Source organism: Rhodamnia argentea, chromosome 1 (assembly GCF_020921035.1).
Source record: "Rhodamnia argentea isolate NSW1041297 chromosome 1, ASM2092103v1, whole genome shotgun sequence".
NCBI lineage: Eukaryota > Viridiplantae > Streptophyta > Magnoliopsida > Myrtales > Myrtaceae > Rhodamnia > Rhodamnia argentea.
This window is the reverse complement of record NC_063150.1, coordinates 11,813,084-11,831,354: the sequence shown is the minus strand read 5'-3', so window position 1 is coordinate 11,831,354 and position 18,271 is coordinate 11,813,084. Positions and strand designations below refer to the sequence as shown.

General features: G+C 38.5%; 1 protein-coding gene across 1 annotated transcript; it reads right to left on the bottom strand.

The window, feature by feature from the left end:
- Positions 1-13,361: 13,361 nt before the first annotated feature.
- Positions 13,362-15,786, bottom strand: LOC115747076 (1-aminocyclopropane-1-carboxylate synthase 3). The gene is made up of 4 exons (XM_030683115.2): positions 15,637-15,786; positions 15,308-15,439; positions 15,040-15,200; positions 13,362-14,540 (listed from the first exon to the last, which is right to left on the bottom strand). The coding sequence occupies exons 1-4, from the start codon at positions 15,784-15,786 to the stop codon at positions 13,571-13,573; spliced, it is 1,413 nt and encodes a 470-aa protein (XP_030538975.2). The 3' UTR covers positions 13,362-13,570.
- Positions 15,787-18,271: the final 2,485 nt, after the last annotated feature.

Below are 18,271 nucleotides of genomic sequence, written 5' to 3'. Positions count from 1 at the left end.
CGCCACCCCCATGGAGTTTCAAATCATACTTAATGGACTTATTTTTATTTTATTTTGTCATGCTTTTTTTACTGTTATAAAGTTTGCACATCTTTAAACAAACTTGCCCATAACACATGCTCCCCAATTGTGCCTTGTCCCTCGGAAAACGACATTAAAGGCAACATATGACTCGATCTCGAGACGATCGTGCCCGTACGTGGAATTAGATATCAAATCCTCAATCTCGAGGAGCATTGCTAATTCCTAAATAGAATTTCAAGGTTTGCCCTATGTATATAGGGACGACGGTAATCTATAATATATTCATTTGCTAACCCTAATCTCGGGGATGTTGGAATAAAAATCGAATTTCGGATTTAAAGGTGTTTTATGGGCAATATTGTTTATTTTGTTCAAATTTCACTGTTTTCATGGTTTAAATAATTTCCTAAAAATCCCAAAAAAGATGTCACGTTTTCTTAAGCTAAATCACATTTCTCTCACTTCTGCAGAAAATAATGTCTAATAAAATTAGGACTTTGAGAAATCAATTTCTTAAGTTAAATTAGATATTACTTCACGTTAGAGTAGTTTTTACCTTTATTTTTCATGAATCCGAAAATACACAAAAATATACCAAAATATACCATCCACGTTGCATAGCATTATAGTTTAGTTTGCATTATTATATTTTCTTTGTCATGCATATTTGCCACATCATTATGCCATGTCACGTATTTTTGCCATGTCATTACATCTCACATGTCATATAGGTAGATTGCATTAGCATTGCATTTAATAAAAGAAAACCCCAAAAAAAAATTAATTCAAATCATCAAACTAAGGTTTTTTTTTCATGAAAATCGGGTACCGAAAGGGCATTAATTGAAAAGTTAATGTAACCAAGTCCCCGAATCCATTTAATCTCCGGTTCGTATGAAATAAAGTATTTTCTCCCGAATACTTTATTTAGGTTTCTAATCTACCTACCATAAAAGATTAGTGACGGCTCCAATTTAAAATCTTGGCGTGTAATTGAACCTAAGTTGCGATTCGGTAGGACTTGGGAGAGTCCCAATTAGGTTAGTTAATCTAATTAACCTAATAATCCGTTAACCAAAAAAAAAAACTAATTTTTAGGTCGCGACAGTAGGACAATCATTTTCTTTGACATCCGGAGTTCTATTCAAATAGAACATAACGATGTTTTTCGTGACTGCACTAAGCACATTGAAATAGACTATCATGTAATTAAATATTATGTGCTTTACGATCTTGTTTGTCTTGTATCCATCTTGTCAATTGATTAGACTGTTGATATCTTTATGAAGGCACATTTACCCCGGCATTTTTCAGATCTTTTCTCCAAACTTCCTAAGTCACCTTGAATTCGAGGGAGGATGCGGAGATAAGCGACATATCGATAGACTTTCCATATCTTCCCAGAACTAAGGACCGGAGAGTAATTGATCAATGATTTCTCTCTACTCTTTAACAAAATGCAGGACATGTTGAAAGACCCGTAGAAGGTTGATTATTTGTTCATAATAGCACACAAATGGTCATTTGAAGACAGTTCATTAAAATGCATCACTTGTTTTCATAGTAGTATCACATATGTCGGCTTAGGTGCATGGAAGATCACATTTATGCAGTCCTATATAATCCTCGCAAACATATGATGCGGGATATTTTACATCCCTTGTCAAATGCAAATCGGATTGAGAATGAGATGTGGAATTGACAGATACTGAGTTGAACACACAAGTAAATTAGGGTAGACCATGTCAGAATGTCCAATGTAAAAGTTTAACTCAAAACGTGAAGAGAGAAAACACAAATATAAGGTCCATATAGAGAGTGATTTAATACTAGATATTCCAACTGACATCATGAAATGTTCATACGAAAATAGGAAGAGAGAGGGAGAGGGAGAGGGACGGGTCGATGTCAATAGATGAACTTGCACATATGGCGATATATTCCATAAAGGCAGGAGACTACCACCAAAATGGTTGTGTTACAGGTAAAAGAGCAACCAGTCTTCTACAAGATCACAAGTTTGATTAATACCGTGAGCGAACATCTAAGCAACTCGTGCGTTGTTTAACCGTGACATATCCCGTTTACGAAATTCCGATTACGGTATTTTCAATTAACAAATAGGAATGAAGGCAAGAGACAGGATGAGATGGGCCATATTTTCCTACATCTCGAATTAGGATGGATCTAGAGTTCTTTTGTTAGTTGGGACAAAGTCAATAGACAACCAAAAGTAAATAAGATCTATCGATTAAGATAGTAAATACGATATTTTTGTGCTCGAACAAGATAGAACGTTAAGTAAACTTTCAATATATATTATTTGTTTTTAGCAATTGAAACCTTTAGAATCATACATCCATTTACTCCAAAGGAGATGCTACATTACTATTAGGGACGGTACAATTTCAACTGTAGATCTACATATATTCACCGTGCATTTTGCATAAAGCATTCATTAATTGAAATATCTCACTATTATGTCTGCTAATTCTGTTTACTAATCCCTTAGCAGCTCACATGTCTCGTGACCATATTGTTCGACTGTTTAACCATAATCTATGTTTTTACTGTTAAAAATGTCGGATTAGGAAGACAGATGGCAAAAGCGCGTGGGGTTAAAACGAGGCCCACTCCATTAATCTAGGTGTATGATTTCCGCTAGTACTAAAGATAAGGCAGGCACTACTGGGTCGGCAAACGCAAGTGTGGACACAAACACCTGACCTTGAAGTCATCACCCATTAGAAGTTTAATAATTACAAATCAGCCTCATAATTATAAATCAATAGATTAATTTAATTAATTATTATGAATAAATTTTAAGAAAAAAAATTAAGATTCAGATTCAAACCGCGTGACTTTATGACAAGAAATATTAAAGCAATATCTTCTTTGACTTTCAAGCTATTTGGAAACAAAACTCGTGATCTCAGCTTGCGTATTGGATATTGGGTGAAGTGACTTTGGAATAACCAAACCATTTTTTTTTTCCCTTTTTTGACTTAACATCTCATTAGCTTTATGAAAAATATAAGACGTGAATACAGAAAAATCAAATAAAAAAAACTCAATAACGTTTGCTTTTTATAACAGTGAAACTGAAACAAAAATTTAAAAGTGGTTTTATAAACTTGAACCGAGTCCTTTACCATGCGATAAGTAGATTTAATTAGTCGAGAATATCATATAGTAGATATAATTATAAGGTCGGAAAGTTTTAACGATATTTGTTGCTCTTTTTTCCTCCTTAAATATGGAATATGACGACTTGCTTAACCTATGGCGCACTAATAATGCGAGTGCCGATCCACTCCATCCTCAGTATGCATTGCTAAGAAAATCCCATATGATGCATTGAAGATGACAAATAATCGAAAGTTACGCATGCAGTGTATTTAAATGTGCAAAACAACGTTTGTATACACAAGTCAACATGCAGATGGAATCGTTAACAAACTTAACATGATGTAGAAAAGCAGGGTGAGGCTTTGCTTCTCCAAAAGGAAAACAAGTATATTGATGTCAACTTTGGTGGGATTTGTGGCTAGCTGCTATTTTTGTATCAGCAACTGTTCTTACATCTGTCATTCTCTTCGTGCGTTATAATACAACGAAAGACTATTTGATTATTTTGCACAGATTTTGAGGGTCCTTCTGACAACTTTGGACACCTCAAGTGACGCAACGGCTTTGGCTCTCGCTTGCTATGACCTCTCGCCGTTCATCCAATGCCACCCAGCCGGAAGATTAATACTGTCTGATTTGAAGGCGAAACGACCGGGTCATGAAGCTTGCACGACGATGAAAAAAATTATTAACTTGTACTATATAGTATAAACATCTCGATCATAAATAGTTTGTTGCAGAATGCAAATTCTTCAGCTCTTTCAGAATTAAGGCTTCGGTTTTTTCGCATTCAAAAAATATTTTCTTGAAAACGACCGTTTGTACCACTTAACGAAAAAGATGTTTGCTGTCCATGAACATATGGAGAAACATGAATTATTATTGTTAATCAACACCTTTCTCGTTGACTAATTATTTTAGCCGGTCCAAGAAATCGTTTTTAGAGAAGTGTTTTTCAAACTATTTATTTTTCGCTATACATACGAAGCCTAAGGGTCGAATGGTTTACAACTTGAACTTGCAATTCACAGGCGGGGTGACGAAATTAGTTCTCCATGCTTTGAAAATTCAGATGTAACCAGTCACATCACAGAAGGAAATTCGACATTTTCTAGCTCGAGTTTCTTTCATTTTGAAAAGAACCAGTTCATATATGAACTTCAACAATTTAAATGTTTGGAATAAACTTCGCCAACTATTGGGAATTAGGTTATAGTCTTGGCAGAGAGGATATAACAGATGGTTTGCATCTCTAAATTTTTCAGAAGATTTTGATTTCATTCAATAGCTCAATGGCGGTTATACTATCAAAGAGTGTTATTCCTCTATCAACCAAATGACGAATAGGTCTTATTTGAATGAGGAGGGCAAGCATATTTTTGGTAAACTGCTGTGGTGATTGAAAAAATTGAACCAAACTTCTGAGCGGCTTTTTCTCTATTAAAGATTCTATATCTTATTAAATGAGTGCTTTATGCAAAACACGCGGTGATAGTGAATAGATTTACAGTTGAATTTGTACCGTCCCTAACAGTACTATCGGGAAAGCATTTATTTAAATTACCTTTTTCGCTAATACTTTGAATGTTCAAAGCAAACGACTGCACTAACCCTCGACTACAGTTAAAGAAGAGTAAGAGAGCGTTAGCTACTTTCTCATGGGCTCTTCTCCTAGCATCTACAAAAAAAATTAGATAGAAAGAGGGTTAGATTGGGTGATTTTAAGGCAGGACAACCCCAAAAATGTTGTCAGTTCTATGCATCACGCACTTTGAAAGCAGGAGAAGAAAACAAATCAACAAAAAGAGACCATGAAACCCACCTTAAAAGTTCACCTGGTTAAAGAGCGACATGTCCCAACCATTGGAGACACTTGGTTCCCAGAAAGTTGCTCCAATCATGTAATCTTTTCGTGAAAAAATAGCTGATGTATCGCACTTTGTCGGGCAAATCCTTCTGGATAAATGACAAGAGAAGTTTGTTGAGACACCGATTTTCAAAATAGTCATTTTTTAGTTTAGCCCAAGGTAATGTATGTGTAACTCGATAATCTACTGAGGCAAGATAAAAATAGACAAATAAGGTATATACTACATGATTTTTTAATGAGTCCTAACTATTAGCTATTTCCCATTCTAGATTGTATATAAATGTGTGGAAGAAGTGGCATATTAATAAAGAAATTTAATTTTTTCAAAAACAAAAGAGCGATCGGGTTGAAATTTTTAGCACTTGGTAACGAAGGAGTTACCAGGCGTTGTGATTGCAAGTGTTGAGCTGGAAGTGAAGATCCTGGCTAGCCAACTCAATATATCTCACCGGCGTGAAATGTCACTTTTGAGACATTTCGATTTTGATTTCTTAGTGTTGTTTCGTGAGCATGCCTATACTCTAGCTTGATGGATGCTTTCCAGACTTCGATCTCCCCTAAAAGTTTCTACTTATGCAAACTTGTCTATCTGGTTGAATGTCGTGTGTTTTGCAAAATTCATTTGTCGCATCAAAGCCTTTCTTTTTTAATTAAAGCATTTAAACCTTTTTTCTAAGTTTGATTTGATTGTGGCTACATGATTGATCCATAAGGAATATATTTGGACGGTCTCCGTCATATTTGGTCCAAATACGTCTTCAATCTTGCATGGCCTAATTATGGGCCGTTCACGGTAGATAAGTCTCGTACAATCTTAAATTAGCACAACGTATTTTAAGCTTTTCCAAGCACAGTTAAGCCACGGCCAGAGCAAATAATATCGGGCTAGCAAAACAGTTTTATTCGTTGTAAGACTTATGATATAAGGTAATAACGCGTAATAGTCTTATTCATCCAATGTTTCAAGTGCACCAAAAAAATATCCCTTCAAATGAATGTTTACATGTTCCAGGAGCCTTCATCCTAATGCTCTTCAACCACTGGGTCCATGAAGCAAGACATTTAATTTAGAATAATTTCATGCATCTAAGATTGATATGCATCCGGCGCACAATCACAACAAAGTAAAGCGCAAAAAAGCAAGAAAAAGAAATAGAAATACAAGATTTTATCCTGATTCACCCTTAAACTAGGGTTACGTCCAGCAGATAATTCCACTGTAATTAGCACCCTGCAGCTCTCAAAGGGGAGTATGAACCACACCCTAACATTAAGAGCCTAAATGATTCGCTCCTTTAAACTCAAAAATCCCTCAAAATTTTGGAATGGGCGGTAAAAAATTTGGGTCCTCGAAGAGGGATGTTCTTGCCCAGATCTCTGGTCCAGGAACTGGGTGCTATCACAGCCATTGTAGGGTCTGCATAATCAATAGTTGTAGTTGATGTCCACTGGGTCCAGGTCCATGCAAGAAATTTTCCTCTCAAAGTAGAGTGACTCCTTAAGCGGAAGTCCTTGCCTTAAGTTCTCAAGCTTTCTAAGACATCTATTTGTTGAGCAAGAACAGCTATTGAGTATTGAAAGAGGACGGCAAAGAGAGCTAGGGAACACCTGGGGACACAAAAGGAAGCGCGCTCACCAGCAATCATGTTCTCCGCGACCATCCTTGTCCTCCTCGACCTCAACCCCAACCCCACCAACAGCAATCACATACTCCCCGCAGGTGCACGAGGTTCTCTCCAAGCTTCATCAATGGCGATCCACTTCATTTTCCTAGTTATTAATTGCGAAACGTCCTTCCCACACTCTCCAAAAACATATGCAGGGTGTCTTCTGTTTCCTCCCTCTATCCTGGTTTCATGTGACGCCCACATGCCACCCATGCCGTCATTATTAATCCAAACCGTCCAATCCTGGCCTTGGACTGCAGAAACTGTCTCATTTTTGGCTCATACAATGTCAGATTCTCAATGCCAATTGCGAGAAACATGTTGATGTCATTTAACGAGTCAGGGTACGACTTATTCTAAGAGCCTTCGATATTCCGAGCGATAACAGATCTAAACGAACTTAATGATCTCCTTATTACATTGGTGATAAGTGATAATTGCTGGAGTTCATATACTGTATGTAATCGTTGTAGAGACTTGATGAGGACAGAGCAATCCAAGGCCTCAAATTACTTGTCTCTTGTTTGTATGTGCGCACTTGACAAATTAGAAGAAGTGATTAGGATTTTCATTTAGTCTCCGTTTGTTTCGTGAAAAATGAATGAACTCGAAAAATTATTGTAGTTGGTGTACCGTTAGGGTTTTCACCATGTATTGCTTCTCTGTGACTGTCCCTATAAGGTTTGCTAGAGCAATACCTACAGAGATTCTTGTGTTTCTGTCTCATTTTGATGGCGATGTGTTAAAAGTGCATGTCGGAAGCAGGTTCTCTTCTGTTCCTGCCTAGTGCTCTCTTCCTTTTTCCCCAGTCATCAGGATTATTTGGAAATAATAGTGTCCTTAGCCAATTGGTTATTAGGGAAATTTAATCCTATTTCCTAAAGTTGGTTACTCTTTTTGGGGCCAATCCCTTTTTTTTTTTATGGAGTCAATGCTATAGTGACACTTAAAAATAAGAAATGCTTCCCCGACCATACGATCAAGTATAGTACAATCTCAACCGTAGACTCACATACCATTATCACATAATTTGCATAAAACACTTATTGATTAATAGATTGTGTAATAGGAAATAACTGACCGTAGAAGCAGACTATCGGGATAATAGCTCTCTTAAAAATAAAGGGCGTAGAATAAGGTATCCTAATTTGACAAATGAAGTCACTTGCGTAACAACCCCTAAATTAATTTAAAAAGTGCACACAACAAACAATTTATTTTGGTTCTTCTGTTAATTGCAAAAATTGAGGATTGGCGAAAGCCGTGAAGAATCCTGCCGCCCCCGAATATCATAGTTGCTGAACTGACTAGTTTAAGGAAAATCAAGTTGACCATTATATTTGTGGACCAAAAAGGGCAAAAAAACAATTAAGAGACATAAGTCGAACGAGGCTTAGCCGACCACCAGCAAATCCAGGCGGTTCCCATGGCACGTGCTTTTGGTCAATAGGGCATGAAAGTCGACCAAGATTCCTCCTATGATTACTGTGTGTCATTTATATATATATATATATATATATATATATATATATATATTATTTACTAAGATTTCAGTCGTATACTACAAGATTTGGCCAGTTTCGGAATTCTAATATTTGATATAGCATTTTCTTATGAATTAAGTTGTTGAATTGAGGATGAAAAAACTTAAAAAGATCTCTTTATGTTACATATTAGAATTAGTCCTAACTAATATATTGTATCCACCTAATCTTTCCCTAGTCGGGCTGATTGGCACCTTAATAGATTCTAGCAATTTCATAAATTGCCAATGTGGTCAGCCGCATATTATGCAGCTTAAGCGAAAAAAATATCACTTTTGTGTAATATATAAAAGAAAATTGGATTAAAAAAATGGTAATTTGGAGATGATTCCCTTACCAATATTTTTCATCATCCAAGGAATGTCAACTTTATGGCTCATATCTTTATTCTGATGATTCATCTTATTATCTGGAGCTTGTTTTGTTTTGAAGTTACAGCGGTTGGATTGGGATGCTTCGTCTCTCTCTCTCTCTTATTTTTTTGGTTGATATGAATGAAATATTACTTTGACAAAAAAAAAAAAAAACTCCTAGACATCATGACATGAATAGGGTTGTAAATTTGTAATCTTCTCTCGTTCATTTTCATTGGGAATTTTTTTGTGTTGCGTGGTTGTACACTCATAGTTCATATTGACATGCATAATTTTAAGAGCTTAGTTCGAATCAAAGGAAGTTGGACGTGGATCCTCTACATCACGCGGTGCCTCCGGCAGCGTCTTGACATATCTCAAATGATTGATCAAATGCACGACCTGTTGAAAGGCTAGTAGACGGTTGATTATTTGTACATAATAATACACAAATGGTAAATTTTAAAAGAGTTTATCACCGTTGGCCGGCTTAGGTGTATGGACTATTATATATCACACCAAAAAACTTAAAACTATTAGGTGAATGATGATCGCATGTATATAGACCTATATAATCCTTGTAGACAAACAATGTGTGATATTTAACATTTCTTCTCACGTGCAAACCTCGCTCAAATATCATGTGAGAATCTCCAACCTAAAAGCTTCATTCAAAATGTGAAGGGAGAAAATGCGGATATAAGCTTCATATATAGTGTTTCATATAACTAAATGATTTATAGGAAAATCCTGCTAGACCTCATATTAAGGTCTAGTGCTCGATGTCAATGGATGAACTTGCACATATGGCACACATCTGACAATATCATGTGAGAATCTCCAACCTAAAAGCTTCATTCAAAATGTGAAGGGAGAAAACGCGGATATAAGCTTCATATATAGTGGTTCATATAACTAAATGCTTTATAGGAAAATCCTGTTAGACCTCATATTAAGGTCTAGTGCTCGATGTCAATGGATGAACTTGCACATATGGCACACATCTGACGGTATACTCAATAAAGGCAAGTGACTACCACCAAAATGGTTGGATTAATGGTAAAAGGGCCGCATGTCTTTCTTGAGATCAAAAGTTAGATTAATATCGTGAGTGAAACTTTGAGCGACTCCAGCTGTGTTACCTAATCGCAACATATCTCATGTTGTTAGCATCTTAATGGGTTTGTGGCCATGGGCTAGCTAACCGTAGACCCCCTGGTCACAAATGGCGTGTGTAATTATAATTCAAAGGGAATATTCCGTAGCAGGTGTGGGACCATGATGATAATGCCTATCAGAGTTGGCTATTGCTAGTCACCTCTCTCTCTCTCTCTCTCTACTTATAAAAAAGAAAGAAAAAAAGACAAGAGATACGGACTAGATAGTTGGATCATATTTTCCTTTGTTGGATGTAGATTTTTTGGTTAGTGGAGACAAAGGCAGTAGACAACAAAACTTAGATAAGATCTATGGATTAAGATAGTGAATGCAACATTTTTGTGCTTGGTAAGAAAAAAAATTGAGTAAATTTCCAAACATGTTTAGCGATTAAAACCTACACAATCATACATATGTCTACAGATATTCTTATTGTGGAGGCAAAATGACCAAAAAAAAAAAAAGTGAGAAAATAGCTAACTTTTTCTTTCCCATCAAATTTCTGGTGGCCTCATTGAAAAGTTCTAAATTAAATTTTAACGTCAACACATGTTTTTAACAAATTGTCCCTACAACTTACCATGTAGATCCGTCCTTATCCCTAACAAATTGCCCCCAAGTAGTTGGCTTCTATTTTCGGTTTGTTTGCTATAAACAGGCCCGATTCCCTAAAAAATCCTCAAGTTCGGATTCAACCACAATTGTGCATCACCAACTTTCACTCTAACCCTAAATCTGCCCCACGCCCAAATATTGCCTCTGATTTCTTCAAAACTATCAGCATTAGGAGAGTACGTTTGTTCGGCAAGAAGGTTATGGTGATGGTGAAGGTGCAAGTTCTGACAATGAATCTCTATCTGGCCCTGGTAGTAGTAATTATGAAGAAACTAATGTCGATTTTTGGACTTGAGGCAGATTTAAGAATACATTGATAGTTTGTGATTAGATAAGCCAAATTGGTCACACCATTTGGAGATATCTCACCATTATGTCTGTTATTTTGTTTACTAATCCCTCAACAGCTCACATGTCTGGCGACCATATTGCCGACTGTTTGAGCATAATCTCTTTACTTTATTGTAATAGTTGTCGGCTTAAGGAGACAAATTAGCAAAAGTGCTTACAGTAAAAGGGGTCCCCCACTCCATTAAAATGGGGGAATGATGTCCTCAGGTACTATAGATCCGGTGGGCATTGGGTCGGCAAATCCAAGTGGGAACACGTGACCTTCAAGTTACCACTTACCACCCACTAGAAATTTAATAATTTCAAGTCATCGACATGATTATAAATCAAACATAATCTCACTATTCATTAAAAAACTATTAATAAAAGGTAAGATTCAGATTCAGGTGAAGCCTTGCCAAATAGCCGCAAAGACGCGTAACTTTATGACAAGAACGTTTTGAGCGCCGCTTTTTACGAGGAACGTCGAAGCGTAGTTCTTGACTTTTGAGCTTATTGGCAAGCAAACTCACTCAAGATCGAAGCGTGCGTGTTGGACGAACTGGCTTTGGCCATGTCTTTCTTTGGTTTCTGATTAAACATCTCATTGACTTTGTGAATTATGTAGGACGTGATTAAACAAAAAAAAAAAAAAAAACTCAATAATATTTTTACATTAAAAGATCAAATCATAGCCACAGTCCTCTCTCCAAATATAATGTACACCTGTGTATGAAATTTGTTTTATAATTTAAATCGCGTCCTTCACAATGCGATGAACAGAGTCAATTATACCGACATATGACAGAGTGCACCCTCGAAAAGTCTTACCTTTTTCAGCCTCAAAGGGAAGGTGGCATGCCTCATATATTCAAATTCATTGTGCTGGTTTAGAACTCATTATATTGAAGACGTCAATCTACCTTCTAATTGGAGAGGATCTCCGTCTTTTGATGATACACCCTTTTCATAATATTCTAGATTTTATTCGTTGGAAGTTGAAGAATATATTTGAACAACCCGAAACATTTAAGGGTGCTTGTGGGAGAGCATTTGTCAAAAGTCTTTGCATAATGTAAAGGGTTTTGAGCCTAAGGGTTTTCATGAGATGCAAATAGGGTTTGACAAACACTTGTTCTACAGACTCTGATATCCAACCTAAAAAATAAATCTGAAGATTAAGGGAATAAAAAAAGGACTAAATGAGCTCGCCTAAGGGCCGGCAGATTAGCCGACCCAGCTTCCGGCTCTGGCGACATTCCATCGCAACCCCAAGCGATGCCCCACCAAGGTCGTTCAACCCCACGCGCCCCTTGCTTGAGGTCACTAGAGGTTCAATTTTAGCTTGCCCCGACATCAAGCGACGCCGATCACATGTGCACAGCAAAGTGAGGGTGAGGGCACACTTGGAATTTAGGTAGTTTAGAGAGGGAAAAGTTGGAAGAGAAACATAAATTAACCCCTAAGCGGCTTTATAAGAATGCTCGAAGCCAATGCTGGGTGACAATCACATTGGGGACTTTGGAAATGCTAACTTTGACTCAAAAGGCCTCCTGAAATTATGTTGCCAAACGCCTCAGCTTTGGCATACAAGCCTTTGGAGGCTCAAAGTCATTTGCAAATGCTGAACTCAAATGCACCCTATGCCCGAATGATTATCAGGAGTAAGTTTTACGATCCGAAAGCGCCTGACTCAAATCGAGTGGCATGAGTGTAACTATGACCAAGGGTCAAGGGCAAAAAGCTATTGTGTCTTCCTTAAGTCCTATATAGGACTTATGTACCATGAAAACTACATTCTTGATGAGAAATGTGTCGGTAGCCAAACCCCCTAAACATAGGTATGTTCTTTTGACATTTTGGTGCGTCTCGACCCCCAACGCAAAAGTCACACCCCAAGCTTGGGGGTCAAATAATTAAAAGCTCCTCCTCCTCCTCACACGGCTAAAACCCCGCGATGAGTCAGCGTGATGGAAACATAACCACCGCCAAAAGTCGGTTCTTCAAGACAGCCTGTATTGATGGTCGGCCGCCCGGCAACGACCAACCACCGCCTCAAGGCCGCATATCTCGCCGCCCCGCCACTCTTGCACGCGACAAAATCTCCTTAGCCTTTAAAAGCAAGATATGGGATTCTATTCGTGGATTTGCTCATCCAATGAGTTGATTTATTATTATAATTTTTTTTTTGGAGAATGCAAGCACATGCTACTATTTTATATGTAGGACAAGGGGGCAAAAACCCTCATTATCAAATCACATATTACCATCAGCTTAATGGAGGACAAAAAAATAATAATAATTCCATCGTTCACGGAAGAACTCCAACTCCTTACACTTCTAAACAAGTCAATTGACATCCATATTATTTTGGCCAAGGTGCGTAAAAATATAAGAGGTAGAGCTTGATTTTACCAAAAAATTCGACCTTCCTAGACAAATGTACTTTTGGCTACTATGTGGAGACTTCCTAGCTCCATCTTTTTTAATTATTAGCTCTACTTGTAATGCTGGGGATGCCCCTGAGCTACTGTACTTCATCTACTCTATAGTATTTACGTCTTCAACAAAAAAAAAAAATAGAGTGCAATTTTTCTACACTGATAAGGGGGGAAAAAAATAGGAAATCACCCCAAAAAATTACGATGAAAAAAAGGGAAAATTACATCACCATCACCTTCTTCTTCCTCCTTTTATTTTTATTTTTCAATGTAAAGATTGAGGTTCTATGTCCAAAAAAACCAAATGAAAATTTCCACTTGGAGTGATCCTCATCATGAACTCCTTTCCATCTCAGTCACGTGGCTTCCACATGACTTTGGATCCGGTCCATGCAAGAATATGCTCCAAGAAAAAAGAAAGAAAGAAGTAGTCACCGGGCTATCGTTCGCCGGCCTCACGGTCGTGGAACGGTAGCCGGAAAACCCACTTGGAAAACGACTTCTTTCTCGAGTTCACGTTCCTAGACCTTTGGCTACTAATGACCTTATCTTGGCCTCTAGAGGCGGACTCGACGAATGCCTTGATGCGCCGGATGGCGATCTCAAGGGTTTCTTCGGTCATGTTCGCGAAGCACACTCGGAACCATCCCGGCTCGCTGCAGTGGCACGACGACCCCGGTGAGATGTTCAGCTTCACGTCGTGCACGATCTTCTTCCACAACTCCATTTCCGCTTCGAACGTGTTCGAACTCAACAGGTGCCGCATGTCGACCCAGGAGAACAACCCCGCGTTGCTCTTGAGGCAGCTTATGCCTGCCTTCTGGAGGCCCGAGACGAGCGATGCGTGCCGCTTTTTCAGCCTCTTCTTGTTCTCAGAGATGTAGTTCCTGGTGAACTTCTTGTCTGAGAGGAGCGCGGAGAGGAAGTACTGGGTCTGCGATGAGACGAGCCCGAAGCTCGACATCTTGGTTGCCGCAGCGACGATCGAGTCGTTGTTCGAGTATATAGCTCCGACACGAAATCCCGGGACGCCGAGGTCCTTGGAGAGGCTGTACACGACGTGGACTCTATCCCAAACCTCGGCTTTCTTGTACTTCGCAAGAACCTCCATGATACTTGTATAGTTTGGAGAGCTAAAAACGGTGCCCGAGTAAATCTCGTCGCTGACAAGATGGATTTGCTTCTCAACGATGAAATCCATGAGGAGGTCGAGCTCGGCTCGGGTCATCGTCGTGCCGAGCGGGTTCGAAGGGTTGGTGACGAGGACACCTTTCACTTTGAGGTTACGGCTTAGGGCTTCTTGATAAGCTTGTTGGAGAGCACAAGCAGTGATTTTGAAGCCATTGGAGCTTGTACAGTGTATTGGCACAATCTCTGCTCCTGTTCTCCACTTTAGGTCTCTGTCAAATCTGGAAAATATGAGTTTATACTTAGATGACTAGGAAAATCTGAGGAAATATCAGCAACCAGCCAGTTTCATGCATAAGCAACGACTAACTTGACATTGTAGCAATAAATAAGGTCCAAAAAGAAGGACATGGATTTATCTCGAAGAAGGGTGGCGGCTAATGCCGAGAATGTCCCAAAAAAAAAAAAAAAAAAAAAAAGATCGTTGCCAGAAAAATACTGATGCAAGTCCTATTATTGTTTGTTTGAAAAATAGCTTGAAAACGACAAGACGTGCGGCACGAAAGTCTGTTCGAGAAAAAAGAACAGGATGTGATTGTTCGAAATAGACATGAATGTTGGAAGGAAATAATCATTCTACTTGTTGTAAACTTGATGCGACATAATTTCCAAGTATGTCTATATTCATTAATGGCATCATGGTCTATAAGGAAAATAATGCCGGTATCGTATATATTCCAAACACATACAGACAGTTGCACACCATAAATGCTTGCGTACCCCGGGTAATATGGGGTGGGAATGAGAATGGCGTCGCCGGCTTCGGCGAGGCAGAATATGAGAGTCTCGTTCGCAGAAGTTGCGCCCGCGGTCAGAACTATCTTGTTCGGGTTGAAGCCCACTTTGTTTCCTCTGATTTCCTCCATGAATTGCACCAACGCCTGGAAACATTGCAGCAGCCAAAAGTCAGCAACAAAACATACGAATACATATTCATATCTACTTCTGATAAGTATTGGGAAAAATGGGGCCTTATTGAAGTTCTTACTTGTTTGAACTCGGGAAGGCCGTGATAATCCTGGAAGAGAGCTAGCTCTCTGAATATGGACTCTCCATTTCTCTTGAACCCGGCTATGTCTTGGTTTTCGGACAGCCATGATTCAAGAAGATCAAACGAGAGCTGCACGAAAAAGAAGAAGAAGAAAAGGAACAGGAAAATGGAAGGAGCGAAGTTAGGGACGCATGAACGCATTCTGACAGCAACTTTCGAAACATTGATAAGAATGCTATGTCTTGCTCTTATCCCTACGAGTTCTGAACGTATAAACTTGAGGGAGAGATTTAGAGAGAGAGAGAGAGAGAGAAACGATAGTATACCTGATTCTCGGCGAGACCCATCTGGATGATGCCCTGAGGATTCCGGGCTTGGTCGTAGGGATTCTTCTCGTATTCCTGCCATCCCAGGAAGTACGAGGAATCCTGGCCGTGAGAGTTGCACTTGGCTTTCCCTGACAGCAGTAGCCTCATTCTTCTTCCTTTCTCCTCCTGGGTTTCTTCTAGTTTTGATCTCTGGTTCGCACAGAATATGCAGATAGCGAGAGAGAGAGAGAGAGAGTGGGTTGGTGGGTTTGGAGTGCAGAGGTCTACTGCGAGCTGGACATATATATAGGTATTTTGTGTGTGAAGAAAATTCCACTGAAGCAATCACAGGTTTGACCATTTGAGTAGAGAGAGAGAGAGAGAGAAAGACGGAACACAAATTCTTCTTAACCATTTCTTAAATGCAACGCGCTTTACCTTGGATCCCTAGTTCCATATGATCCCGAAGGGCTTATACCATGAATTATGTAAATGACTCGGAAATATTTAGCGTATGATGCATACCCTATATGTTTCAATGTAACATCATCATCATTCAATCGTACGGGTAACATCACCGAGCTCAGTAGCCCAATAGCAAAGGAATTGTCACAGTGCCTTCATTGATAGGATATCAAGTTCGAACCGTGTCGTGAGTGACTGTCTCCGACCAGGCTTCCGTTTTGGACGTTTGCCGCCTTGTTCGAGCGGACTTGATACCTTGTTACACGCCGTTAAGGCCGTAATTTGGAGGGATTGAATAGTTATGACTCAAATGGAATGTTCCATCACCAGCGTGGAATCCTTGTGATAATATAAGGAGGGTAGCTACAATTATTGTCCCTTAATAACCTTTTTATTCATTAAGAAAACTCTAAGATACATGTAATTATCGTTAATTACCTTGTAATATCTCGTCAACAGATCACGTGGTGAAAAGAAAAAGGAAAAAAAAAAACATCCATGAGGCGCTTTCTCCTGAGGGTTGTGCAGTCTTGATCGCATTTTGTTATTTTAATACGCGTTAGGTAAGGATCTTACCCTTATTTAGCAAAGTGCATAAAAGCTACATAACCCGAATCACGACTAACGTAACTCATAAATGCACAGCTTTCTTGTCCAGTGTGCACCTAAAATTGATAGTTCATAGATTGGTCTAGCATTTAAACCAAATTAAGCGGTAAAACCGATCGATTTAAACGATGAGATTTCTCGAATAACGAGCTCAAAATCGCTAGATAATTGTTCCGCGATACGCATTGTGATTGGCTTGTTACAAAGTAGACTGTCTGGTATCCATGACATAGGTAAAGAAAGAAAAGCATAGAAAACATTATTGTAAAGCTCATACGATATCGGCAAAAGAAAAGTCGTGATTATCACAAACTTGTAATAATTAGATATGCTCCAGAGATTAATTTCTCAACTAGGGTTTTTTGATGCAATGTCAATGCCTCAGCTTGACATTAACGGCTCCGCGAAAGACTTTCTTGAGCTCTTCGACTGAAGTGGGTTTGGTGAGATTGTCTTCACAAAGTGAGAAGAAGGGAAGAAAACAAAAGGATAAGACTTGGGAGGGGAGAGGGGGGAGAAGAGAATGAAGCGCTGGGTTTTGGAAACATCTACCGACACACCTCATTGGAAATGGGGTCTAGTGATCCGCATGGTCCATGCTAGGGTTTGAAACCTAAAATGTTGCCTCGGTCCCATTTGTCCCCTCAAGTTGTGTCGCCTTGGTCCACCCACTCATGTTGACCATTTTCTTTGTTCTTTTTCTTTTTTTGGCTTTTTTAGGATCTTTGTAAAATGATAATCTTGGAGCATGTATTAGGCAAAGTTAATTGGAATTGTTTCAGTATAGTCATTATACATAGCAAGAAAAGAAATGACTGATCTTTTACGGATCGTTTCTTACTGAATTTCTCTTTCAAAAACTTCTTTTGGCCGGTCTTTTTGACCATCAATTTGTGCATACGAACACGGTCCCTATTAATTCTTAAGTAATTTTACAGGTGGGTAAGTTCGCTATTGTTACTTTACTAATTAGATATTCAATTCGAGGAAGTTCTTTCTGCGACTAAAATTGAAGGAAAACACGTTTGCATTTGCTTTTTGTCACAAAAACTGCATCAAACTCGTCCTTAATTTATTGCTCCTGGCTTTAGTAAAGGCCAACAAAAATGCTTTCCTGTGAAGTCAACCCTTCAGAATTTCCTAATGGGAACAAAAGGAAGCAACCACCCTTCCCCAACACCAATCTGTTGAAAAAACAAATGTTTGAGATTTTCTGTTGATATGTTTTTTCCAAATGCCAAAAGGAAGTAATATTTGACTTGGTATACCAAACTTTTTTTATTTCGCTTTTCCAATTGTTGATGGTAGATGTCAACTACATTGCTGAAGGAGTGAAGCAGATAAATTACAACTTTTCTATGAAAAGATTGCCAACTTCATGATCTTTTGACGATTCAATCCTCGTAATTGTTAGGATTTGGCGCAACCACAATGAAAGAGTAAAAATGCTAAAGAAAAAATCAAGGCATAAGGTTTTATTCCAATTCACCCTTAAACTAAAGTTTTATCCAACATAGAATTCTCATTATAATTAGCACCTCCAATGTCTCTATTACATCACTCAATTACAAATGAAAAT

Excerpts from the sequence above, each read along its gene's own strand:
- LOC115747076 (XM_030683115.2), bottom strand. The coding sequence starts at position 15,786 with ATGAGGCTACTGCTGTCAGGGAAAGCCAAGTGCAACTCTCACGGCCAG. Across the intron at positions 15,440-15,636 it reads TGGGTCTCGCCGAGAATCAG|CTCTCGTTTGATCTTCTTGA; the intron begins GTATACTATCGT and ends TTTTTCGTGCAG. Across the intron at positions 14,541-15,039 it reads CCCACCCCATATTACCCGGG|ATTTGACAGAGACCTAAAGT; the intron begins GTACGCAAGCAT and ends CATATTTTCCAG.